The sequence below is a fragment of the Ictidomys tridecemlineatus genome, unplaced genomic scaffold, assembly GCF_052094955.1.
Source record: "Ictidomys tridecemlineatus isolate mIctTri1 unplaced genomic scaffold, mIctTri1.hap1 Scaffold_82, whole genome shotgun sequence".
Lineage (NCBI taxonomy): Eukaryota > Metazoa > Chordata > Mammalia > Rodentia > Sciuridae > Ictidomys > Ictidomys tridecemlineatus.
This window is the reverse complement of record NW_027526077.1, coordinates 650,178-677,784: the sequence shown is the minus strand read 5'-3', so window position 1 is coordinate 677,784 and position 27,607 is coordinate 650,178. Positions and strand designations below refer to the sequence as shown.

The 27,607-nt window shown below is 52.3% G+C and overlaps 1 protein-coding gene and 1 long non-coding RNA gene across 3 annotated transcripts; both read left to right on the top strand.

Annotated features, from left to right (window-relative positions):
• Window positions 1–529: 529 nt before the first annotated feature.
• Window positions 530–8,528, top strand: LOC144374687 (obscurin-like). Its single transcript, XM_078037446.1, is given in 19 exon segments — window positions 530–573; window positions 823–941; window positions 1,209–1,406; window positions 2,033–2,065; window positions 2,290–2,388; window positions 2,577–2,795; window positions 3,223–3,283; window positions 3,511–3,581; window positions 4,113–4,235; window positions 4,404–4,543; window positions 5,090–5,290; window positions 5,441–5,520; window positions 5,907–5,983; window positions 5,986–6,058; window positions 6,916–7,072; window positions 7,460–7,576; window positions 7,667–7,831; window positions 7,967–8,125; window positions 8,313–8,528. Coding segments are annotated over 19 exon segments (2,352 nt in total).
• Window positions 8,529–8,953: 425 nt separating this feature from the next.
• LOC144374692 (uncharacterized) lies at window positions 8,954–26,562 on the top strand. Of its 2 annotated transcripts, XR_013434025.1 has the most exons (4): window positions 8,954–15,817; window positions 16,625–16,715; window positions 19,091–20,286; window positions 25,464–26,562. It is a non-coding gene; the product is annotated as an uncharacterized LOC144374692 (long non-coding RNA). The 2 variants fall into 2 exon arrangements; XR_013434024.1 differs by lacking the exon at window positions 25,464–26,562 and having other exon boundaries at window positions 8,977–15,817; window positions 19,091–23,852.
• Window positions 26,563–27,607: the final 1,045 nt, after the last annotated feature.

Below are 27,607 nucleotides of genomic sequence, written 5' to 3'. Positions count from 1 at the left end.
GTCCCCCAATTTTACCTGAATGTCACTGAGAACATGGCAAGAAGGGCCAGGGGTCTCGGGTCCTTGGCTAAGGTGCAGCTGCCATTCAGCTCCCACTGGCCCCAGGCCCAGAGCCCCACCTCCCAACCATCCTGCTGGGGTAGCGTCTCAGCATGGGCACTCTGGGGACTCTCGCTTGGCCCACAGTGGTGGAAGTCCAGCTTGTTGCCCCTTCTTGGCCAGAAATTCAAGTCTCTTTCTCTTGGTTTTGAGGCTTGTGTCTCCAACCTCTCATGCCCTGGTGGGATGGAACCAGAAGGTTCTGCCACTGTCCCTGTCTGCTGTTTCTGGAGACTCAGGTCATATGACATTTTGTGCTGGGCCTAAGAGGCTTGCAGTTAGTTATTGGTGTGGAAGAACGAGGCTGGGAACAGCAGGGGTGGGCAGGCCCAGGAGGGCGCGTCCCCTTGAAATCCCAAAGTCCTGAGCCTCCTCCACTCACTTTTCCTCCCCAGTGACCAGCACAGACTACGACACTGCCGCAGACGCCATGGAGACCTCATCCTACTTCAGTGCCCAGGGATACCTGTCTAGGTGGGGCCACACAGACAGCGGCCCAGGGCCTCCCGGGAAGTGGTGATCTGGGCTGGGTGGCTTAGATCGACTTTCCCAAGCCTGCAGCTTTCAGTCAGACCCTGGCCGTTTCTGTCCCTCTGCTCCTCCACTCAGCATACAGGGAACCTCAAACCTATCCGCCTCTGACCTTCACCCCGTGGGCCCTCCTGCCTGGACCCTCAGCCTGCTCCACTTTATGGCTACTCCCTTATTTGTCTTTTTTGCCAGCCGGGAGCAAGAGGGAACCGAATCAGATGAGAGGCAGCTGCCCCAGGTGGTGGAGGAGCTGAGGGACCTCCAGGTGGCCCCTGGTACACGCCTGGCCAAATTTCAGCTCAAAGTGAAAGGTGAGGTGCTGGGGAGTGGGCACCATAGCTGGAGGGAGGCCAGGAGCTGTCTCCCATTGGTTACACATGGGAAGGGCCTGACCAGTGGAGGTCAGGAGGTCATGTGTGCCTGCTGCTGGGCAACAAGAGGCTGCCACCCCACCCCCACACCAGAGGCTCGCTGGCCTCTGAGCAACCTCTTTTCTGGGCCTTTGTCTGTCTCCCATCGAAAGAGCATAGTGCCCATTGAGAATGGTCATGTGCTGACCACTCTCCTCCATGGGGTAGGCTACCCAGTCCCCAGATTGTACTGGTTCAAAGATGGCCAGCCCCTGTCTACATCTTCCCACATTCGCATGGCTGACAAGAAGACACTGCACACCCTGGAGATCGTCTCTGTCACCCGGGAGGACGTGGGCCAGTATGCAGCCTATATCAGCAATGCTGTTGGTGCTGCCTACTCATCTGCCCATCTGCTGGTCCGAGGTGTGTGCCCTGAAGGAGTGAGCAGTGCCACATGTACTGCATGCCAGGCCCCATCAGGCCGGGGCCCAGCCCATTGCCCTATGCACAGTGGCACAGATGGCAGAATTGCCCCACAGGAGCGGGTGCCCAGTGGGGCTTGGACGCCCTGAGTGATGAGCAGGCTCTTGGGGGAAGCGGACGAACACTGGGCCCAGCAGACCTGCACAAAGCCCCAGTGGCAGCTCTGACAAGAAAACTCCTGTGTCTTTATTTTCCCAAACGTTCTGAGCACTGAGAGCTGACTCCTAGTTTGACCCATACTGGTCCTGCGGAGAGACTGTTGCTGGGTCCTCCTCCTGCCTCTCAGGGTGCAGCCCCAGCTGCCATCTCCCAGTGCCCATGTGGTTCTAGGCGGGGCCCCAGATTCCCAGTGGGCACAGGGAGGGTGGGGATGTCACACGGATGTACACTGGAGTGTGAGTTCTTTGGCCTCCCGGCCAAAGTTTCAGGCAGGGTAATGGACCTTTGACCATGGGTGGGGCCATGCCCAGGTCCCCCCACTGGGCAGTAGGACAGGACCTTCCCACATGTAGGGAAGCAAGGGAATCTGTGCATGCTGCACATCTGACTCCCTCTGCACTTTTCAGGTCCTGATGAACCAGAAGAGAAGTCAGCATCAGGTGAGATGGCCCTGTGGGCAGACAGAGGCTGGGTGGATTGTGGGCGTGAGGCCAGAGTGGACCAGCCCTGGGCCTGGTAGCGGTGGAGGTGCAGGAAGAGGGCTCTCTGGGGCCACAGGCACAGGTCGCAGAGAACTACCTGGGGTTCCCAGAACAAGGACATCAGGACGTGGGAGCTGAAGGAGGGGTGCCGGGTGTCTCCATGGCTGTCCTTGCTCTCCCAGATGTGTGTGAGCAATTGGTGCCACCCCGCATCCTGGAGAGGTTCACCCCCAAGAAAGTGAAGAGGGGCTCCAGCATCACATTCTCGGTGAAGGTGGAAGGTGGGCATCCTCACTCCCCGGAGAAAGATCACCCCCCCCAGAGTCCCCATGCCACCCTCCCACAGTCCACCCATGCCACCCTGCATGGCCTCCTGCTCCACCCCTCATATCACTCTTGCCAAGCACCCTCTTCTGGAGGCCCATAGCCAGTGGGGCTGTGTACCCACTGAGCCCTCTCCTGCCCACAGGATGCCAGGCCCCCACCATACACTGGCTCAAGGAGGAGGCCGAGAGAGGCGTGCTGTGGATTGGCCCAAACACCCCAGGCTACACTATGGCCAGCTCTGCTCAGCAGCACAGCCTGGTCCTGCTAGATGTGGGCCGGCAACACCAGGGCACCTACACGTGCATTGCCACCAAGGCCGCTGGCCAGGCCCTCTGCTCTGCCAGCCTGCATGTCTCAGGCAGTGAGTAGGGAGCCTGGGTGTGGTGAGGGACCAGCTTGGGATGTATGGCCTTCACCCACCTCTGATCCTTCGCCTGCAGAGCCCAAGAGAAGTCTGGGCCCAGTGGTGCAGGCCAGTTTGGCCTGGAACCTCAGCCCTGCCTGCATGGTGCACAGATGGCCTGCAGGCCCTGCCCAGAGCCATGTTCAGCCCCTCTGAGCGATGGTGCTTGGAGGGCAGGCCTGTCCCCCAACCCCATGGGTGACCAAGTGCTGAGAGTGGACAGGGAGGTGGGCGCTTAGGCACAGACCCTTGCCAGGGCTTCTTAGGGACAGTGCAGGCAGGGCCCCCAGGGTGGTCTAGATGTCCTGGGTAGGGGTCCCAGCCCAGGACTCAAGGTATCGGAGTACAGGACTGGTCCTGACAGCTCCCCTGGATCTCTGGACAGTGCCCAAGGAGGAGGAGCAGGAGAAGATGAAGGAGGCTCTCATTTCTACCTTCCTACAGGGGTGAGTGGGTGCCCTGACTGACTTACCCAGTGGGCTAGGGTGGTGTAGCCCTGTGGGTGGCCACCCCCTTCCCTGTGCAGCTTCTCCACACTATCAAATGAAGTTTTTATGGGCCCCTTCTGGTGTGGAGCCACTGATTGTGGTGTCCTGGCCCCTAGGCCCCCCTCTATGGGGAGCAGAGTGGTGGGGTCCAAGCTGGGCTGGCAGGACACCCCTCCTCCCCTCAGGACCACCCAAGCCATCTCAGCACAGATGTCAGAGTCTGCTGGTCTCACCGGCCTTGCTGGGCAGAGGAAAGGTATGCCCGGGTTGGGTGCAGGGGAGGCCGCCCTTTGGACCTGAGCAGCCTGGGCTCTAGGTTCCTGTCCTCTCATGGCCAGCTCCCAGCTCTGGTTGGAGTCAGAGCTATTTCTGACCTCTGTGGTCAGGGGGCCCATGCCCAGTGGGCTATGTTAAGAAGAGCCACAAAGTCACCTCGGCCCCCACAGCCCCAACCCTGCCTCAAGCCTGATGCCAGGCTGGACCCTGCCCAGCCCTGTCCTCAGCTCCCTCACCATCTGCCTGCAGCCCTGCCTGCCACCTGCTGCCCCTTAGCTGTGCTTGCCATTCTCTGGCCACTTGCTGCCTCTTCTGTCCAGACCCGCTCCCTTCATTCTCATCCCTGGTCACAGGCTCTGCATCCTGCTGACCTCACTGGTCTCTTCCTGCTGGCACCACCTCATGGTCTCCCTGCCAGGGCCTGGTCTCCTGCTCACCATCAGCCCCTAGGAGAATTGCAGTGAACTTTTGGGGGAAGCATGACCCCACAGTGTTGTGTTTGTTCCCCCAGGGGAGGCCCTGGTGGCTGAGGAGGCCCATAGCCACCTGTCCCTCACTGAGGTGGCTACAGAGGAATTCCTACAGAAACTCACCTCCCAGATCACTGAGATGGTGTCGGCCAAGATCACACAGGGTGAGGGGGCCAGGATGGGACCCCCCCAACCACAGGGGAGGCTGGGACCCTGTGTCCTCACATGGGGCCTAGCTAGGACTCTGTGCCTGGGAGCCCTGGAGACTGGCTGGGTGGTAGGCAGTAGGGGGACAGCCTTCCAGGGACATCACAACTCTTGTGTTCGCCCAGCCAAGCTGCAGGTGCCTGGAGGTGACAGTGATGAGGAGTCCAAGACTCTGTCCACCTCCCCCCGGCATGGCCGGTCGCGGCCCTCCTCCAGCGTCCAGGAGTCATCCTCAGAGTCAGAGGATGGGGACTCCCAAGGAGAGGTGGGTGGGCTAGGACCCTTAGGAACAGGGCTTGGGGCCTGACTTGCTGAAGAGACAATGGGGGGCTGCAAGGGCCTGGTGCTACCAAGGAAGGGACATCACCCCCAGAGACACCAAGGGACACCAGAGGTTAGAGCAGAGGGCATGGTCTCTGCACGTGGGTTCCTGCAGAGCACTACCTCTGATGTCACTCTCACTGCCATCTGTGAAGAGTGCACCTTTGCCTCCAGAGCCCACCACCTCTTGGGTTGCAGGGGGCAGTGGGCAGCAAGGCGCTGTGAGCAACCACAGTCTAGGCGCCCATCCACGTTGGCAGGAGCCAGCCCTCTCACTGCCATCTGTGCAGAGTGACCCTGGGGGCTCCTGCCCTGTGGCCCTGGACTGGGTACCTCTTCAACCCCTGGACTCAGCACCCTCCCCTCTGTGCTCTTGGGGGTTTTAGGGGGTTGGGAGAACCTATCCCTCCTCAGAGGTGGGGGGCAATGGGGGGCCTTGGCAGGCCTCACCCCTCTGGCCCCAAGACTTAGGCCCATTTCTCTTTATCAGATCTTTGATATCTATGTGGCCATGGCCAACTACCTACCCCTGGGGGCCGAGCAGGATGCCATCACACTGCGGGAAGGCCAGTATGTGGAGGTCTTGGACTCAGCCCACCCACTGCACTGGCTTGTGCGCACCAAGCCCACCAAGTCCAGCCCCTCCAGGCAAGGCTGTGTGTCACCAGCCTACCTGGACAAGAGGCTCAAGGTATGGTAGTCCGGAGCTGGGGGAGGGTGCCAAGGCCCTGGGATCCTGGCCCTTCGCCAGAGAAACCTGGAAGTAAGGGACAGGAGCCCGGTGGCCACAGAGGAGGTGGAACAAACTGGTGCCCTGGAACAAACTCCTGTTTCTCAATAGCTGTCTCCTGAGTGGGGGCCCAGTGAGGCCCCCGAATTCCCCGAGGCCGTGTCCGAGGATGAGTACAAGACCAGGCTGAGGTATGTGTTGGGGAGGGTTGAGAGTGGAGCCACAGCTGGCTGCTGGGCCTCAGGGGCCAGCTGGCGTTCTGCCGTGCTTCTTCATGGGGGACCTGTGCTTGCTGAAGCTGTGTGAGCCTCCTTAGGTCACGGTCCTGCCCCTGGTTTCTGCAGCTGTGCCCTCCCAGAGCCTCATTCGGGAGGGCTTCCTGGGGAAGAGGTGGTGCCCTTGCTCCACCACCTACCCACTTTCTGAAACTGGGTGACAGGCTCCTGATCACAGGAACCCCATTTAACTGCAGTGCAAGGGAGCAAGCTCTCCATGTATCCCTAGTCCCCATGTGGAGACTAGGGACAGTGGGAGCAGGGCAGCTGCTGGGCACTCCCTGATGCCACTCTTCCACCAGTTCTGTCATCCAGGAACTGCTGAGCTCAGAGCAGACCTTCGTGGGTGAGCTTCAGTTCCTCCAAAGCCACTACAAACAGCGCCAGCAGCCGTGGCCAGCCAGAAGGCAGTCATTTTTCGCAATGTACAGGACATCAGTCGCTTCCACAGCAGGTAGGCAAGGCCACACACATACATGTGAGGTGCACGCACAGCTGTGGGTCAGGCCTCGTGGAGGGTGACACTCAGCAGCTGGGGTAGGAACTCGATTTACCCATGGGCACATCCCACTTGTGTGATGCCCCAGTGACAGACGCTCGCCATATGGGTTGAAGGCTGAAGAATACCTGCTACCCATGAGCACTCACACAGGCCCATGTGCATGCACATGAATGTACACGGGCACACGGGAAGTCCCATGTGCACACCACATATGCTCACGCACCCAGCCTCAAATGTGCATGGACATGTGCTTGATATGTGTGTGCACATAGTGTACATGTGTGCACACATACATATGTGATTCCTGTACAAAAATGTACATACATGCTGGATACACATAGATATGTGCACTCACATGCATGCTGATCTCCATGCACATGTACTCTTGCACACTCACACAAGCATTTGAGTGCATGTGTGTGCCATGCGCACATCCACAGACACATTCAGGCAAACACATGCACACATATTATACACACATGCCACACATGCATGGTCATATCTGCACACTTGTGTATACATGCACAGCCACATGCATACACACATGCACCCACACACGTGCACATGTACATGCATGTACCCACATATACATGCTCACGTACTACACATCTGCACACTCGTGGGCAAGTGTACATACCCATGCACTTCTGTACGTGCCCACATGTCTGCACACCCAGCTTAGTATACTCAGTCTCACAGACCCAGAACCCACTCCTGGGCAAGAACCATAGCCTCTCAAGGACAGGGCCCAGGACTGGGCTGTGAGCTGTGCCTGACCCTGTCCCTGACCCTGTCCCTCTCTGTGGCAGCTTCTTGCAGGACCTGCATCGCTGTGACACAGATGATGATGTGGCCATGTGCTTCATCAAGAACCAGGAAGCCTTTGAGAAGTACCTGGAGTTCCTGGTGGGCCGTGTGCAGGCAGAGTCCGTGGTTGTCAGCACGCCCGTCCAGGAGTTCTACAAGGTGCCCATGCCTGGCTCCATGGCGTTGGCCACGGTACCCCTCCCTGGCTACTCCCAGGCCTAGTGCTGGCCTTGACTCCCACCAGAAAACTCACTGACCTGAAAGTCCCCTGAGGCTTAGCCCTTGTCCTGTGCTCATGGCCTTAGTTCATATTCCCTGATCTCTTTCCCCACAGTCCCCAGGGACCCTTGAGCCCTGTAGCTTTGTGCTCCTGGGCTGGCCACTTCACTGCCCAAGTTCTGTGCATGCGTCCGGCTAGATGGTAACACAGCCATTGTCCAGGTTCAGGGCCAGGTGTGAGAGTGCCCCTGGGATGTCCTCTACTGTCAGGATGCCCTAACTGGAGCTGTGCTTTCTTGCCTGAAACCCGCCCTGTGGTGCCTACAGAAATGCACTGAGGAGATGCTGTCTGCTGGGGACCCCTCGCAGCCACTGCCACCCCCACTGCAGCACTACCTGGAGCAGCCGGTGGAGCGGGTGCAGAAGTACCAGGCTCTGCTCAAGGTGGGAAGCCCTGTCCTGCCCCAGCCCTGAATGTCCAGGCCAGGCCTTGGGGCTGAAGCGGTCTGGGTCCTGACCCTTGGTCTGCCTCAGGAGCTGATCCACAACAAGGCGCGGAACCAGCAGAACTGCGCCCTTCTGGAGCAGGCCTACGCAGTCGTGTCAGCGCTGCCCCAGCGTGCTGAGAACAAGCTGCACGTGTCCCTCATGGAGAACTACCCTGGCACCCTGGAGGCCCTGGGGGAGCCCATCCGCCAGGTGGGGGGACTTGCGTCTGCTGCCATGTGGTGGGGTGTGGCTTTTGTGGGTGCTGGGCTCATAGATGACCCTGGGGTCTGCGCCCAGGGATGGAGCCAGGCAACCACAGTCCAACCACATCTACTCACACCCCAGGGCCACTTCATTGTGTGGGAGGGAGCACCAGGAGCCCGAATGCCTTGGAAGGGCCACAATCGCCATGTCTTCCTGTTTCGGAACCACCTGATGATCTGCAAGCCCCGACGAAACTGGCGCACCGACACCTTCAGCTATGTGTTCTGGAATATGATGAAGGTCTGTGGTGCCAGGGGCTGGGGGTGTCATGCAGGCCAGTGGAGGTTTCCCTGTTCCTGGGCTCCAGGGTGGCCACTGGAGCAGAACTTGCCATTGTTCTGGGATGACCTGGGCATAGCCCTACTGGACCCTGTCTGTCTAGGGATGCTTAGCTCTGTCCTCCCACTAATGTTGCACCCCTCAACAGCTAAGCAGCATCGACCTGAACGACCAGGTGGAAGGGGACGACCTTGCCTTCGAGGTGTGGCATGAGCGGGAGTACTCTGTGCGCAAGTACCTGCTGCAGGCGTGCACAGTCATCATCAAGCACTCCTGGGTGAAGGAGATCAGCAGCATCCAGCAGCGCCTGGCCCTGCCTGTGTGGCGTGAGTGTCCCTGGTGCTGTGCTGGTGTGGGGACCTGAACATCACTTAGATGCCCAGCGGGCTGCACCCAGGCCGGGCACGTGGGCATGGGTTGCTTTCTGCACTGGTGGCTTGGTTCTCCCCTTGGTCAGATCTAGCTGAGGGACCAATGGCTTTGGCCTCCCAGGGAGCCCCATAGCAGGTGTTGAGCTGACCCTGGGACAAAAGGGATGTAGTGGGGACATGGCATAGCTCCAGACTTGGAGTATCTGACCAGGTCATGTTTGGGTGTGATGGTCTTGTACCCTGGTCTGTCCCTGCCTCGTGCAGCCACACCCAGCTTAGTCAGTAACCAGGCCCTTGGATGTGAGGCCACTGCTGTTGTTGGGGGCAATTTGCCAGGGTGCACCCAGGGGACATAGGCCTGACATCCCACCCTCAAAGTCCTCAGACCCCCACATGTGTCCTCAGGTCCTCTGGAATTTGAAGAGGAACTGGCTGACTGCACGGCTGAGCTGGGGGAAACTGTAAAGCTGGCTTGCCGCATGACCGGCACACCCAAGCCTACTGTCAGCTGGTACAAGGGTACCTGCTAGGGCCTACAGACTGACCCTTCACAGGAACCCCTACCAGGGGTGGGCTGCACGGGGGCTGAGGACAGCATGGGGTCTGGTCAGTGGGCTGGGCATGGGGAACAAGAGACAGTCCAGGCCTGTTCAAGGGCAAACATCCTGGGGATGGACAGTGAACAGGTAAGTCAGGTGGTGCCATGGCCACCCTAGGGAATGAGCAGGGTGAGGAGTCAGCACAGGGCCGAGACAGACATGCCTGAGGGCAGCCGAGAGAGCACCAGGACCACAGAGGGGGCCACAGGCAGGCACCTGGGTGCAGGAGAGGCCTGTAAACTTAATGGGCCAGGAAGGGTGCTGATCACACTGCGCCTTCAGGGTCACAGAGTACAGGCCTTACGTGGCTCACGGATGGGAGCTGCCAAGGTCAAGGGAGGTCAGGTGTCTCCCAGGCCCGTCTCACTTGACACTGCCACAGGCTTGGGGTCCCGAGACCATCCTCACTTTCTGCACCTCCATAGGCTTGGGGTCCCGAGACCACTCTCACTTCTGACGTCCAGTTCACTGGTCCCCAAGGTTGCCTTCAGGTTCAGTGATTCACCAGAAGGTCTTGGAGTTCAGAGCTATTATGCTCAGGGTTAGGGTTTACTTCAGCATAAAGACAAGACTGCAGCCCCTGAGAAAAAAGAAGAGCACTTCGGGAGGGTCCAGTGTCACCACTTATGAGCTCCCAGCCTCCCGCTCCCAGTGCAGTGAGGAAGAGCACCTTCTCCTCCCAGTGACACCTGAGAACACAAACAGACCTATGCCAACCAGGAGGCTTAATGAGACTTGACGTCAGCATTTGTCACTGGAACTCTGTCAGACCTGCATGGCTGACCACTCATGTGGCTGACCTCAGGCTCTAGTCCTCCTGAAGTCAAGATTAATGGCCTGAAGTCCACTATGAATCTCACGTTAGCATAGAAGACAGCATGGGTCCAAGAACACCCCCCACCATTACCTGGCCTGGCATCCCTCAGAGAAGTAGTTGTTAGGCCAGATCCAGAGGATGAGGTCAGGTTGGAGAGCGCAAGGAAGGAACGAGCCACAGAACAGCTGGTCATCTCCTGTTGAGCAGTAGGCTGACCCAGGCCTTGTTCCACCCAGCTCCCCATTCCTGACCCAGGTCTTGCTCTCATAGCCAGCCCCCCATCTCTGACCCAGGCCTTGCTCTACCCAGCTCCCCATCCCTGACCCAGGCTTGCTCCCACAGGCAGCTGCCCATCCCAGACCCAGTCCTTGCACCACAGCCAGTCGCCCATACCTAACCAAGGCCTTGCTCCACAGCCAGCTCCCGATCCCTGACCCTGGCCTTGCTCCACCCAGCTCCCCATCTCTGACCCAGGCCTTGATCCACCCAGCTCCCCATCCCTGACACTGGCCTTATTTCCACACCCAGCCCCCGATCCCTGACCCAGGCCTTGCTCCCACAGCAACCTCCACATCCCTGACCTTGAACTTGCTCCACCCAGCTCACCATCCCTTACCCAGGTTTTGCTCCCACAGCCAGCCCCCCAACCCTTACCCAGGCCTTGCTGCACCCAGCTCCCCATCCCTGACACAGGATTGCTCCCAAAGCCAGGCCCACATCTCTGACCTTGGCTTTGCTCCACCCAGCTCCTCATCCCTGACCCAGGCCTTGATCCTACAACCAGCCTCCAATCCCTGACCCAAGCCTTGCTCCCACAGCCAGACCCCATCCCTGACCCAGGCCTTGCTCCACAGCCAGCCCCCCATCCCTGATCCACACCTTGCTCCACAGCCAGCACCTATTCCCTGACCCAGGCCTTGCTCCACCCAGCTCCCCATCTCTGACCCAGGCTTGCTCCCACAGCCAGCTCCCCACCCTGACCCTGGCCTTGCTCTACCTAGCTCCTCATCCCTGACCCAGGTCTTGATTCACCCACCTCCCCATCCCTGACCTTGGCCTTGCTCCTCCTATCTTCTCAACCCTGACCCAGGCCATGTTACCACAGCCAGTCCCCCATCCCTGATCCAGGCCTTGCTCCACCCGGCTCCCCATCCATGACACTGGCCTTGCTCCCATAGCCAGTCCCCTAACCCTGACCCAGCCTTTGCTCTACCCAGCTCCCCATCCCTGACTCAGGTCTTGCTCCCATATCCAGCTCCCCATCACTGACCTTGGCCTTGCTCCACCCAACTCCCATCCCTGTCCCAGGTCTTGCTCCCACAGCCAGTCCCCTGCCCTGACCATGGCCTTGTTCCAACACCCAGCTCCCCATCCCTGACCTTGGCCTTACTCCACCCAGCCCCCCATTCCTGACCCTGGCCTTGCTCCACAACCAGCTACCCAATCCTGACCCAGGCCTTGCTCCACCCAGCTCCGCATCTCTGACCCAGGCTTGCTCCCACAGCCAGCTCTAAATCCCTGACCCTGGCCTTGCTCCACCCAGCTCCCAACCCTGATCCAGGTCTTGATCCACACAGCTCCCCATCCCTGACCTTGGCCTTGCTCCACCCAGCTCCTCATCCCTGACCCAGGCCTTCTTCCCACAGCCAGTCCCCAATCACTGACCCAGGCTTTGCTCCACCCAGCTTCCATCCCTGACCCTAGCCTTGCTCCATCCAGCACCCGATCCTTGACCCAGGCCTTGATCCCACAGCCAGTCCCCCATCCCTGACCCATGCCTTGCTCCACCCAGCTCCCCATCCCTGACCCAGGCCTTATTCCCACAGCCAGTCCCCCATCCCTGACCCAGGCCTTGATCCCACAGCCAGCCCCCCATCTCTGACCCAGGCCTTTCTCCACCCAGCTCTCCATCCCTGACCCTGGCCTTGCTACCACAGCCAGTCCCCCATCCCTGAGGCAGGCCTGCCTCCACCCAGTGCCCCAACCATGACCCAGGCCTTGCTTTCACAGCCAGCTCCCCATCCCTGACCTTGGCCTTGCTCCACCCAGCTCCCCAACCCAGACCCTGGCCTTGCTCCCAAAGCCAGTCCCCCATCCCTGAACCTGGCCTTGCTCCCACAGCCAATACCCCATCCCTGACCCTGGCCTTGTTCCACCCAGCTCCCCATCCCTGACCCTGGCCTTGCTCCACCCAGCTCCCGATCCGTGACCCAGGTCTTGCTCCCAGAGCAAGCCCCCCATCCCTTACCCAGGCCTTGCTCCATCCAGCTCCCCATATCTGACACAGGATTGGTCCCAAAGCCAGCCACCCATCTCTAAACTTGGCCTTGCTCCACCCAGCTCTCCATCCCTGACCCAGGCCTTGATCCCACAGGCAGCCCCCAATCCCTGACCCAAGCAGTGCTCCACCCTGCTCCCCATCCATGACCCAGGCTTGTTCCCACAGCCAGCTCCCCATCCCTGACCATGGCATTGCTCCACCCAGCTCCTCATCCCTCACCCAGGTCTTGATCCACCCAGCTCCTCATCCCTGACCCAAGCCTTGCTCTACCCGGCTCTCCATCCCTGACCCTTGCCTTGCTCCCACAGCCAGTACCCTACCCCTAACCTAGGCTTTGCTCTATGCAGCTCGGCATTTCTGACCCAGGTCTTGCTCCCACATCCAGCTCCCCATCCCTGACCATGGCCTTGCTCCACTGAACTCCCATCCCTGTCCCAGGTCTTACTCCCACAGCCAGTCCCCTGACCTGACCATGGCCTAGTTCCCACACCCAGCTCCCCATCCCTGACCTTGGCCTTCCTCTACCCAGCCCGCAATCCCTGACCCTGGCCTTGCTCCACGCAGCTCCCAACCCTGACCCAGGTCTTGATCCACACAGCTCCCCTTCCCTGACGCTGGCCTTGCTCCACCCAGCTCCTCATCCCTGACCCAGGCTTTGTTCCCACAGCCAGTCCCCCATCCCTGACCCAGGCCTTGCTCCCAAAGCCAGTCCCACATCCCTGAAAATGGCCTTGTTCCCACAGCCAGTCCCCAATCCCTGACCCAGGCCTTGCTTCACCCAGCTCCTCATCCCTGACCCAGGCGTTGCTCCACCCAGCTCCCCATATGTGACCCAGGCTTGCTCCCACAGTCTACACTCAATCCCTGACCCTGGCCTTGCTCCACCCAGCTCCCAACCCTGACCCAGGTCTTGATCCACACAGCTCCCCATCCCTGACCTTGGCCTTGCTCCACCCAGCTCCTCATTCCTGACCCAGGCCTTGTTCCCACAGCCAGTCCCCAATCCCTGACCCAGGCTTTGCTCCAAGCAGCTCCCATACCTGACCTGGCCTTGCTCCACCCAGCTCCCCATCCCTGACACAGGCCTTGCTCCACCCAGCTCCCCATCCCTGACACAGGCTTGCTCCCAATGCCAGCCCCCCATCTCTGACCTTGGCCTTGCTCAGCCAACTCCCCATCCCTGACCCAGGCCCTGATCCCACAGCCATCCCTGATCCAGGCCTTTCTCCACCCAGCTCTCCATCCCTGAGCCTGGCCTTGCTCCCACAGCCTGTCGCCCATCCCTGAAGCAGGACTAGCTCCACCCAGTTCTCCAACCCTGACCCAGGCCTTGCTCCCACAGCCAGCTCCTTATCCCTTACCTTGGTCTTGCTCCCACAGCCAGTCCCCCATCCCTGACCCTGGCCTTGTTCCACCCAGCTCCCCATCCCTGACGCTGGCCTTGCTCAACCCAGCTCCCCATCCCTGACCCAGGTCTTGCTCCCAGTGCCAGCCCCCCATCCCTGACAAAGGCTTGCTCCCAAAGTCAGCCCCCCATCTCTGACCTTGGCCTTGCTTCACCCAGCTCCCCATCCCTGACCCAGGCCTTGATCCCACAGCCAGCCCCCAATCCCTGACCCAAGCCTTGCTCCCACAGCCAGCCCTCCATCCCTGACCCAGGCCTTGCTCCACAGCCAGCCCCCCATCCCTGACCCAGGCCTTGCTCTACCCAGCTCCCCATCCCTGACCCAGGCTTGCTCCCACAGCCAGGCCTTCATCCCTGACCCTGGCCTTATTCCACAGCCAGCTCCCCATCCCTGACCCTGGCCTTGCTCCACCCAGCTCCCCATCCCTGACCTTGGCCTTTCTCCTCCCAGCTCCCCATCCCTGACCTTGTCCTTGCTCCACCCAGCTCCCTATCCCTGACCCAGGCCTTGTTCCCACAGCCAGTCCTTCATCCCTGACCCTGGCCTTGCTCCCACAGCCAGTCCCCCATCCCTGACCCTGGCCTTGCTCCCACAGCCAGCTTCTCATCCCTGACCCTGGCTTTATTCCCACAGCCATCTCCCCATCCCTGACCTTGGCCTTGCTCCATCCAGCTCCCCATCCCTGACCAAGGCCTTGTTCCCACAGCCAGTCCCCCATCCCTGACCCAGGCCTTGCTCCACCCAACTCTCCATCCCTGACCCTGGCCTTGCTCTACAACCAGTCTCCCATCCCTGATGCAGGCCTTGCTCCACCCAGCTCCCCATCCCTGACCCAGGCCTTGCTCCCACACCCACCTCCCCATCCCTGACCTTCGCTTTGCTCCACCCAACTCCCATCCCTGACCCTGGTCTTGCTCCCCCAGCCAGTCCTCTACCCTGACCATGGCCTAGTTCCCACTCCTAGCTCCCCATCCCTGACTTTGGCCTTGCTCCACCCAGCCCCCCATCCCTGACCCTGGCTTTGCTCCCACAGCCAGCTCCCCATCCCTGACCTTGGCCTTGCTTTACCCAGGTTCCCATCCCTGATCCTGGCCTTGCTCCCTCAGCCAGCCACCCATCTCTGACCCAGGCCTTGCTCCCACAGCCATGCCCCTGCCCTGACCCTGGCCTTACTCCACAGCCAGCTCCCCATCCCTGACCCTGGCCTTGCTCCACCCAGCTCCCCATCCCTGACCTTGGCCTTTCTCCTCCCAGCTCCCCATCCCTGACACTGGCCTTATTTCCACACCCAGCCCCCGATCCCTGACCCAGGCCTTGTTCCCACAGCCAGTCCTTCATCCCTGACCCTGGCCTTGCTCCCACAGCCAGTCCCCCATCCCTGACCCTGGCCTTGCTCCCACAGCCAGCTTCTCATCCCTGACCCTCGCCTTATTCCCACAGCCAGCTCCCCATCCCTGAACTTGGCCTTGCTCCACCCAGCTCCCCATCCCTGACCCAGGCCTTGTTCCCACAGCCAGTCCCCCATCCCTGACCCAGGCCTTGCTCCACCCAACTCTCCATCCCTGACCCTGGCCTTGCTCTACAACCAGTCTCCCATCCCTGATTCAGGCCTTGCTCCACCCAGCTCCCCATCCCTGACCCAGGCCTTGCTCCCACACCCAGCTCCCCATCCCTGACCTTGGCCTTGCTCCACCCAGCTCCCATCCCTCACCCAGGTCTTGCTCCCACAGCCAGTCCCCTGCCCTGACCATGGCCTAGTTCCCACTCCTAGCTCCCCATCCCTGACCTTGACCTTCCTCCACCCAGCTCCCCATCTCTGACCTTGGCCTTGCTCCACCCAGCTCCCATCCATGTCCCAGTCTTGCTCCCACAGCCAGTCCCCTGCCCTGACCATGGCCTTTTTCCCACACCCAGCTCCCCATCCCTGACCTTGGCCGTGCTCCACCCAGCCCCCCGTCCCTGACCCTGGCCTTGCTCCCACAGCCAACCCCCCATCCCTGACCCAGGCCTTGCTCCCACAGCCACCCCCCTGCCCTACCCAGCTGGTGAGTCTGTACCTCGGGAGGTCGCACTTCCTCTGGAAATAGCCTGCCACCATGAGCTGGCTGGAGGAAAATGTTCGCGAGGTTCTTCAGGCAGTGGACGCTGGGGACCCCACTGTGGAGGCTTGTGTGAACAGGTGAGATGCTGGGTATTCGTGCAGGTCAGCCCCTCCTGCCCTCTCTGGGAACCCTCTGATGTTAGATGCTGTGGGCCAGAGTGGTTTCATGTCTACTGCTGCTGGCATAGCCCTGTTCTCCTGTGGGTGAGCATGTAGACCCCAAGGCTGCTACCACTGTCCAGGTGGGATTGAAGGTGTGGCATGAGTCTGCCCATATTCTGTCCTGCCTACTGCTGTGCGCCTGGTTCTCACATCTGCTATAGCAGGTGCCAGGCTCACACCTGCTGGCAGAGATAGCAGCAAGCAGCAGCCCTGGCCCACTTCCACCCATGGTCTGGCCTTTGGCCCTGTTAGCATTGTAGTCTGGGACTGCTGTGGCCAGGCTGGGTAGTACAGTGAGGACTCTGTGGTCTGTGCTGGCCAGGAGTCTCCCCTAACTGCCCAGAGGAAGCCCTCTGCTGTTTAAGTAAAATTGAAGAAATGATGGGAGAGTGGGGACCCTGGAACCCTGGCCCTCACAGCCAATATTCACTGTACACTCATCTGTTCTCCACACTAGAGGGGATGTTTTAATGGGCAGGAGCACGTTCTGCTCCCTGTGCAGCTTCTCTGCCCCACCCTGTCCAGCAGGGGCAGGCCCCATGCCGCAGCTGTAGTGACACTCGGGTCCTTCAGAGACTCACTCAGCACACCATGGACTGACTGCCTGGCCGTCTGGGGGTGAAGCTGGAGATCCTTGGGAGATGGAGACCTGCCAGGGAGGAAGGGCTTAGCAGTTTGCAGGGTGGGCAATGGTTAATCTGTTGCTGTTTGCCCTGGCCTCAGGTGGAAGATGCTCTACCAGCGTGCACCCAGAAACATCCATTGCCATGTGATCCTCTCGGAGATCAGGGAGGCTGTTGCTCCGCTTACCCCGGTAAGGAGGATGGCGTAATGGTGGGCTGTGTGACCGTTCCCCTCCTGCTCCTGGCAGCCCACAGGCAGGACGGACGGTGGGTGAGGCCAAAGGGGGTATATGTACCTTCCCTCAGCCTACTGGGGAGCTGGTCAATCCAGGAGCAGCTGGACCCATAGTCTTGGCCCCACTTGCCTTGCTGGTGGCCAGGCCTGCATGCAACACTGCTGAGAGCAGGCTGCTGCTGTGGGGAAACCTCAAGGGCACCACAGGTCTGTAGGAAGAGGCAGGTCAGGGCGGCCAGGACAGGGGGTTCCTTGGGGCCCTCGACACCACTAATTTACCTAAGCTGCTCTGCTGATCCTTAGGACAGCACTGCCAACCTCTTCTGGCCAGGAAGGCTTGTTCTGATGAGTAGTGACAGCGTGGTGCTGGCGGGAGAGTCTAAAAGGAATTGAGTTTAGTAATTATACAGTTTTCTAATAATTCAAGGTCTTCACGATCAAACTGCTCACTCTAGGTAGTACCATGTACCCTCATTAGCTACTTGAATGCCTGCGTTTTTTAATGCTCAATGAGTGCTGATTTATTCTAATACTTGGAAAAATGAACCTAGTAAACAGGTAATAATGAAAAAGTGAGAAAGATAATGAGTTGTCTCTCTTAAGACCAAAGTCCAGCAGCAGGTTATAGTGGGAGTATCCCTCTTAGTTTCTATACAAGACAGGCATAGATCATAGGGGAGTTGGAAATTGTGAAGTAGAGAGGATAAGGGTGAATACACATTGGGAAAGGCAGAGAGAGTGAGTGCAGCGAGTAAATGAAGGAAAAACAAGCCATGAAGGCTGATAAATTTCAGTCATTCTGTTAGGGAGCACGCAGGTTTTGGGAAGTAGGAAATCTGCTTCACTGATCATGACACAGGATGTAGGAGGAATTATATCCAGCAGAGAGAAAAAATAGTAACATGACAAATCTTTTAAGTTTCAAAATAAGGCACAGAGGGTACTAGTCAAGCAGGGTGCACTTGGATACAAAAGTTAATCTTATTCTGATGGGTCTATGATGGTATCCACACTGATTACTCACCCAAAATTTTAGTGTTATGTGTTTCGTGAATAGGATGTATAATAATCAGATTAGTCCTATTTTTAGATTTATAAATCATAAATTTCTCATAACTTTTCATGGCCTAAAAATTCATCAGTATTTAAAATTATTCAAATACTGACTGCTCAGAGAATTATTTGTCCTAAAATTTGTGAGGAGTATTTTGTTTTCTTAGGGAGAAATGAAAAAAGATTTCAGTTAATTGCCATAAAATGATTTTCTTAACTAGACTCCCCACAGCCCCCTTCCCTTCAGATACTGCATCATCTCTGAGTTGGCTATTACATTGTACAACCCTAAAATTCTATGGTAGGTCATTTTCATATTCCTTTGGATTTTATTGATTCAAAATAGTCGCAGTGCCGATCCTATTTGTCCTAGGCACCGTGTTGGGTACTCTAATGAATTAAAGACATACCCGCCCTTCAGACGAGATAGTCTAGTGATGAAGACAAGATGTACATAATTGTGATAAAGAAATCAAAATAGTAATAGGAAGAAAATGCTCTGTGGGTTAGAGAAATATTACATAAAAATATTAAGGAATATTTAGACCGGGTTTGTTGTAGTTTTATTTTTACTTTATGCTCTTTTTACTGACATTATAATTGTACATCTTTATGGTTGTTTGGAACATTGATACATTGTGTATTGAATAACTAAGAATATGTAGTTATATTTATCCTGTTTGGCTGTGACTTTGTACACATTAACCAATATCTCCTCCTCAACATCTCCCCTAGTCTCCCAACCTCTCATAAACAGTATTTTGCCCTCTAGTTTTATAAGCTCAGCATTTTTAAGATTCCACAAGTGAGTGAAATCATGCAATATTTGTCTTTTTATGCATGGCTTATTTCACTTAACATGATGTCCAACATATTTGTGTTTCCACAAATAACATAATCCCTTTCTTTTATGGCTGAATAATATTTCATTTGTGTGTTTGACATTTTATTTATCAGTTCATTCATTGATGGACACAGTTGATTCCATATTTGAGTATTGTAAATAGTGTTTTAGTAAACATGAAAGTGTAGGTATCTCTTTGATATGCTAATTTCATTTCCTTTGGATGTATATATAGCTAATAGTAATGGGGTTACTATTATATGTACTGTCTGACCCTCAGAATGTGGTTACTGCAACCTCAGACAGTTTAAACTCTCCTGATGCCCATTACTCCTGTTCACTCCCAGGACTGGCCTCACTCCTGAACTCTGTACAACCCCAGCTTCTCTCCTGGATTCCTCTGAATGCCCCTCCACTGCTTCTTTCTTGTTTAGGTTTCACAGCCCGCCTCCTGAGGACCCCAAATCTTCTGTCACTGGAGAGCCTATTGCAAGGGTGTCCAGCCTCATTCTGTGCCAGTTGTGCCAAAAGGTGTCCTGTCCTGTGTCTCAGATTGATGGCATTGACAGAGCATGGGAAGTCATGGAAGGTCAAGTTTGTGTTACCAGGTGCATTGTTTCTGTTAGAAGAGAATCCATCAAACCCAAGCTTATCTCCCTAATGCAATATTGTAGAGAAATTGTGTGAAACTTTGTGTGGACGCAGGCTTCTTAGGTATTTAGAAACCAAGACTCATCTGTTCCATCTAATGTCATCACAGATAATGAAAGACTTCTGCCAATGGGCTGTTTTTTACATGTGTTTTTTCTTTGTTTTAGGTTCCTCACTGCTCCACTAGCAGCTTCCATTTTGATTGGTTTATTTATTCCCTATCATACCACTTTTGTTACCTTTTATATCCTTTTATCTATATTTGAAATTTATTTTTATAGTGGTTTCTATGTGTTTTACATCAATACCAACATATGCCTGAGTTCTATTACCATGTTCCTTCTCCTCCTACCCTCATCTCTTCCTTATTGTTTATGATGCTGTTGTCACAATTATGATGTGCACACTGGAATTTTTGTGTTCATTTCCATTATTGATTCAAACTATGAAATTTTTTCTCCTGTTTTTAATTTATAATATAATATGTTAGAAACTAAAATACAAGGATATGTCATTGTTAGGATTTATGTTCAGCTATGTAAGTACCTTTAGCAGAGATATTAATTTCCCAGGTTCTCAAGTTCCCATCTCTTACCCTTCTTAAGTCTTAGGACTCCCCTCAGTATTTCATGCTGGGCAGAACTACAAGAAACACTAATGTGCTCTGCAACTGTCCCATTTGTGGTGGTCAGATCTTCTTCATTGTGACCATTTTATGTGACAGGAACAAGTTATAGGAGGGCAGATTAATTTTTGGCTCATGGCTTCACAGGTTCCCATAAGCTTCTGACTCTATCACAGAAACAGCATGATAGAAAGTCATAGTGGAATATTTATTCTAAATTATTAACTTTGTAGTCAATGAAAAATACACTCTTTATGTACTGTCTTCTTTCTAAGCGCACCGATCCCATCACAATAAAAGAGGCGCTTCCACGGAAAGGATTAGGCAAGGTGAAAGAAAAGACAGTCAAATTGGGTAAGTTTTACATTACAACACACCAGGGAACACAATGTTAAAACACTTGAAATGCTACCAGTGTTCTCACATGTAAGGTGGATTTCCTAAAGAGGTGGGAGGATTTTCCTCACAATGTTATCAGTAGTCACAGAAAATGATCTCTCCTCTGTTTCTGGGAATATCCCCTCAATTCTGAGTTGTTTCCCCTACATATCATACTATTACATTCTCCCTATTTTCACCCTTTGGAGTGAACTAGCTACCATGCAAATGTCACCATAAGCATCTCTTTAGAATGTGAAAGGTCAAACTTCTGAAATTTCTTAGAAATATTTCCTGACATGACCCAAGCCTCATTCTGTATCTTTATACCTTTCCTCTGCCTCAACTGTCCTCTGGCATTAGGCCTCACCTATCCCTTTATTCTGAGACAAATCCTGACCTATTTCATACTCTTCTCTGTGTGGGCCTACAGAATTTCATGCTCTCACCATCTCCTGCTCTCTGGCTACTCACCTTTCGCCTGTCTTTTTGAGGGGTGAGTAGCCAGAAAAAACACCATCCTTGGGGGCACATTTTCTCTGCCTTCTTAGGTCATTTTCTCTGACACATCGGCTGGTCACATTAGCTTCCAGACACATAGGTTCCCCTTTGCCCTTCTCACTGGAGTCACATGGGTATAGTCTAGCCTGCACCAGTTTTTTCTACCTTCCATGAGGCACAACCTAGGTTCCTTGATAGGCACTTCCAGGATCCTCATGTGTGTGTGTGTGTGTGTGTGTGTGTGTGTGTGTGTGTGTGTGTGTGTGTGTTGTTTAGAGGAACTGAATCAAAGAAATACTGTTGCACTTTTTTCAAGGATGGCTATGGCTTCAGCACTCCCATCACTCATTGAGAGAAGAGCATGCTTTTTAAGCACCAGTGCATAGTGCACCTTTTGGTCAGATCAGTTTAAGCAATATTTTTGATCTCAGGTTTCTCCTTAGCAGGGAACATCATGGTACAACTTTCAAATCATTCCTCAACCCAGATCTTAAAATCCTAGATGGCTTGTAATGATAAATACCAAGGCCAGAGATTCAGTAAAATGTGTACCATAAACAAAAAAAGCCTACAACCTGCATGCAGATCTGCCTCAGACAAAGGGGGAGAGAGAAGAGGAATTTGCATTCTAAGTTGTACCATGTTTAATTTAAGTTACTCTTTTGTTCTTAAAAATAGTCTAAAATAGTTATAGTGTTTTAAAAGTCTAAAAAAATTTATCTTTCATTTTCTTTATCTTTCTGATAACTGGATGTAGAGAAAGATAAAATTTTCAACAATGAATAAACTTTTTGAAATAAATAATTTTAGAGACTGTGGTTTGGATGTGAGGGTCCCCCAGAGCTCCATGAATGCAGGAGTGTTCAGGAGTGAGACGATGAGATTCAGAGAGCTGTAGCCTAATCAGTCCTTCTTAGCTGGAATGGGCTGACTGGGTGGTAAGGAAGGCAGCTGCAGGAGGTGGGGCCGGGAATGTGCCCTGGGGATCCTATGGTTTGTCCCTGGCCTCTCTGTCTGCTTCCTGGCCACCACGAGCTGAGCAGCCTTCCTTCACCACTGCCCTTCTGCCAAGAAGGACTGCCCCTGCTCAGGCCTAAATTGATGGAGTTGGCCCTCAGTGGACTGAACCTCTGAGCCCCAAATACACTTTTTCTCCTGTAAATTAGTCTTAGATGGCCTTTTGTTCACGAGGAGGACAAGCTGACTAACAGAGGCAAAGGAGAAACCAGCACATCCAACCTGGAAAAAAAAAGAAAGAGGCTTTAAAATAGTAATTAAGAGTCTGATTCAAAGAGAAAAAAAAATGTTATTTTTGTTCTCCTAAAACTATGTTCAATAAGAACATAGTTATGCAAAACTGTATACATTCATAAAGGTATCAATATTTGGCAGGTGTCTGTTATCGGGTCTAGTATGTTATACTTTTTCAAAATAAAAACTTTTTTCCCCCCAAAAGAACTAGAATGGAATAACATATAAATCAAAATAAAAGGGATCCAACCCCTAGGGGAAAATGGAAGTAGATAATGCACCCATTCTTTCTGAAGTACCTACTCTTTAATCTTGGAATCTGTATGTCTAAGGCCATGCATGGAAAAGAGAGTAGAAATCAGCAATTCCCTCAAGAATTTTAATAGATGTGTCAGCCACTACCCATATCTCCTTCCCCTGCCTATGACTGCTGAGACACTGGCAACGGGATTTTGTTCTGAAGCTCCAATCAAGGGGAACCCTACTCTTAAAAAAAGAAAAAAAAAAGACTTAACAAGTATTTTCTTAGAGCAAAGCACAAACATCCTGTGGCTTTCTAGACATTTCTTACTTTGACCTTGGAGCTGTGCTGTGATGGAACATGGGTGAATCTACCAACTCGTGAACTTATTCTGACTTGAAGCACAGAGCAGAACTTTTTTCCTGCATTCCCACTCAAGGGAAGGGGACATGCAGTAGAGTAAAAGCGTTAGTACTGGCCTTTAGGGAGCAGCCCTTTTGGGGGGGGGAGAAGGGGGTGCGTGATCATGTGACTTGCTGCTGACCCTTACATTGGAAGGAGCGCAGAGCTAATTACTTCATAAAATTAAACTAAAAACCAAGGTTTTCTTTTCACACATCTATAATGCAAAACACCGACTTTGCAAAATCATCTTCCTCCAAAAAGCAACATTTCTCATCTTACCGACTCTGTGTATGAATTCCACATTTTATAAGTATTATTCTACTGCCTGGGTAGAGCTATAATATAGAAAAATGCTAGTATATATTTAGAGCAAATATTTACAATATTTAAAAGTAAGTGCATAATTTTTGCATACAGAATGTGCATAATAACATGGAAGTAGCTAGCAGAAAGGACATTATACTGGCAATTAGAGTCTGATTACAGAATAAATAAACAAAAAACAGCACTAAAGTCAAGTTACTTCTGCCAACTGGCTATTTTTAGCATCCTAGCAATGCCTTCTCAACAGCAGTGACTGGATTGGGAATTGGCACAACTCACAAACACACGTATGTGTGCTGCAAGCCAAGTAGAACTGGAGATTCCCTGACTTTGGTACAGTCAGAAACCCAGGCTGACTGACCAGCAGGGATTTGGGACCTCCACAGTCCTGCAGTTTCAGACCAGGTAATTTTGCGGGGGATGAAGGCTGCACCCATTGTGTCTGAAGGTCACTGGCTCCTACCGGCTAGATGCCAGGAGAACTCACAAAGCTAACATGTCTCCAGACCTTACCAGGTGCCCCCAGGGACAAATCACCCACTCAGAATCAGGATCCAGAGCCTGCTACCCATCCTGTGATTGTTTTTACTACAATGTGCCCCATTCTGTCTAGTGCCTGAGTATAGTTAAATTTTAAAAAGGGCCATAGACATTTAAGAACACAATGAATTCTTCCTATTATCCAGGGCTCTCGTGGCCAGTTTCTGAATTTCCACAGGGTTATCAAAAAACAGAGAGAAAATGCACAGCCATGTTTCCATTGCCAGAGTAATTTATTAAAAGGAGAAGCGGCTATGGGAGCCCTGTCCCTTTCCCAAAATCATGTCCTCAAAGGTGGGTGGACTTCATTGCAGCAGGCTTGTACTGTGCACTAGGGAGTCTCAGGATTGAGGTCTCAGTATCCAAGAAAACACACATGGTGATGTTGTTTTTTATTGAAGGTTTAAATAGGAAAAAATGGTGCAATTCATAGAATTACATATTTTAAAAGACAGCATATTCAAAAGTCATGGTCATAGCAGCAACCATATAGATTATATAAACAAATAAGCATTTGGAAAGCACTTTCTTTTTGTTATTGTTTGTTTTTTGGTACCAGGGGTTGAACCCAGGGGTGCTGAACCACTGAGCCACATCCCCAGACCTCCTGTATTTTATTTTGAGACAGGGTCTCAATAAGCAACTTAGTGAGACTCAGCCTTGCTAAATTGCTGAGGCCGGCTTTGAACTTGCCATCTTCTAGCCTCAGCCTCCTGAGCTGCTGAGATTACAGGTGTAGGCCACAATACCCAGCTGGTATTTATTTTTGAGTATGTTTTCAAATATTAATTCACTTAAAATTATTCCTCAAAAACAAACAAATGTGTAAAGTACAACTTCCCCTCCCCCCATCTTACAAATGAGAAAATAAACAGGAGACTCATCTGTGGCTCCATGATTCATGGCCAGACATTCTGGCCCTAGAATTCTCCAGTGGGCCTTTCACTGTGTTCTGCTCCATCTCAATACAAAATTTCCCTGCCAAGCACTCTGGGAAACACTTTGTATGCATTATTTCACAGCAACTGCAGGAGGTAGGTATTTTATTTTCCAAGTATCTGGAGATGAGGAAATAAAAGCTCAAGAGGTTAAGATGCTCGACTAGCCACAGATTTATAAATGGTGGAACTCAGGATTCACACGTAGGCCTTGTGAGTCTAAAATCATTTAACTCCTATGTATATAAATTCCTCTCTAAATTTAGGAACTCAATTAGATTACCTTCACCCTTTTCCATCTACAGAAGCCTGCAAAGCTACATTCTAGAACCTTTTTTGTTATATTTAAATTTAGAATTTATTTGCAAACTTTTCTTGGTTTAAAAAAATAATTTCTCAAATGAAGCTGGGATATTACACAATATCCCATTATTTTTTAAAATTTTTTTTAGTTGAAAATGGACATAATATCTTTATTTTTAAGTGGTGCTGAGGATCAAATTCAGTGCCTCACATTTGTGAGGCAGGCACTCTACCACTAAGCTATAGCCCCAGTCCCGAAACATTAATTTTTAACATTTTCTTATAGCTATCATGGTTAGTTGATTGATGCTTAAGAGAAAACCCACAATTAAGTGGGTAGAAACTCAGGCCAAAAGGAAGAGAGATAAAATACTGATGGACTCAGCCTATATAAGAAACAGAGCAAAAGTTGAGATATAATGGACCTGAAAATTGATGTGGTAAATGTAATTGTGAAAATATATAGATTCCTTTAACTTCTCTGTGGGTATTTGTTGGTGATTTATACTGTGATCTGGCATCAGGCCATAAAATATCTGCAGTGACTGTTAGTTATGTTAGTGGTAAAGAGATAATATCGGTAGACCATGTGGAATTTTATGGACTATTATTCCATGCTTGAAAACACACTTCATGTTTTGTAATTTCAGGTTGATCAATACAAAAGTAAATTACCAGCAACCTAAATATTGCTCATCTGAAATATAGAATTATCAAGTGCTGGTTGACAAGCAGAGGGCCGGCAGGGTGGGAGCAGTGACAGCTGAGGATGTCATTATAGGACGAATGTCTGAGGAGGAGATGCCCAAGCCCAGGAGGAGCTTAAGATGCCCCAAGCAACTTGACAGCACAGGCATTCTGAGGCAGGCTGGTGAGCAGTCAGCACTGGGTCTAAGAAGTAATGGGGTGAATAGTTGGTGGAGGATTTCAAAATGCTCATAAAACTGACTGAAGGGTGGTCCTAACATTTTTTATGACCATGTGCTGGCAATTATAAACAATGTCGGTAATAAAATAATCTTTCCTGAAGAAGTCTCTGTCAGTGGAAATTCTAGACAGCCCTTTTCATGCACACACACGCACACACACACACACACGCACACACACGTGCGCGCGCACACACACGCTTTAAGAAACATTCTATACTACTTTAAATTATTTGAAAAATTTCCAATTACATTGTTCTTCTGAAACGTGTAGACTCAGTTGCACAGAAACAGTTTCTCAAGGATTCAGAATCCTCAGATCTCACATTCAGCATGGCTTGAACCTCCAACTACTGAGACAATCATTTTATGGAAGTGCTGACATCACGGTAATTGTGAAATTAGAAGAAACAGAAGTGGAATTACTTTAGATCTGTCCTTCTTGGTGACTACTCGGAGTCTTCATTTGCTGTAGACATTTTAGACATCTGAAAATTGTAAGAACAGAACCTGAAGGACCCAAGGCCCTGGCAGGGCTTTGATTTCTGGAATTTGTCATGAACTGGAGTTTCCAAGTCTCTGCCAAACTGATTCTTATGTCGAGGACTTTTGCTGAGCATTTGTGCATCTGAGGCTTCTGTGCAAAACAACATTTTCAAAAAAATAAGTTAAGGAAAACTGTCTCTCGTCCCTGTGAGTGATGATAGGTTGTCAAATCCATCTATACTGTCTATTGAACCTGAATATGTGAAGAAGGTTGATTTTGAGAAAGATTGTGACAGATTTGCAAATGTTTAGGCTAAAAAATGAAAGCCATATATTTTTTATTAATAAAACATACCAATATATATGTATGTTTTTCTCTTTTTAAAGCATACATTCACATAATTAAAAGGAATTAGTCAAATTTTCTTTTTTAATGCTCTAATATTTTAATTTTATATAATGCCACATATGAAGTTTAATAAAAGTAACTTTTCACTGACCTTTTTTTTTCTTTCAAGTCAATAATTTTATCACTTCCTTTGTGTGTGTGTGTGTGTGTGTGTGTGATGCTGGGGATTGAACCCAGGGCCTTGTGCATGCAAGGCGAATACTCTACCAACTGAGCTATGTCCCCAGCCCAATGTTATCATTTTTTGATTGCCTTTCAAATATTTCTGTCACATAAACACAGGGATAGTAAAATGACACACTAGTTAAAGACATTTGACCTGGTTCTGTTGAAGAATAGAAAGGTGATTTCCAATATTTTTTGGAAACAATTTGACTTCATTAGGAATAAAAAATGTTTAGCAATTAAAGAGCATGCAAAAATAGTTTATCCTGTGAAAAGAGCGTTTCCTGTCCCTGGATGAGGTCAGAAAGAGGCCATGGGCTCTGGAGTCAGAACAGACAAAAAATTTGGTCGAACTGGCCACCAGCACTGTTTCAACCCTGAGGACAGGGCTGCCTTCCTGAGACCTTGTCCAGTTGGGAAGAACTCGTTGCAGGTTTAATATGAAAGGGGCACACCCCCTGCCAGGCAAGCGCTGACCTCCTCCTCCAGGCCCTGATAGGAAACACTCGTGTACTTTCCTCTGGCTGCTCCTGGGAAGGCCGGTGGCAGGGACAGTGTGTGATGGTAATTCAGTGCTTCCCCTCCCTGACTGAACACCATTACAACAAAGTCTGGGCCTGTCTGTGAGGGCGTTTCCTGGTGAGGTCAGCATCAGGTTGGTAGACTCAGAGAAGCAACCACCTGACTCGGGTGGGCTTCATCCAATACACGGAGGGCCTGGGAAGCAGAAATCTGACTGTCAGGACCTGACCTCACAACTCCCGGGATGTGCTGTCACCTGGCTGTAGTCTTCCTGTTCTCTGTGGCT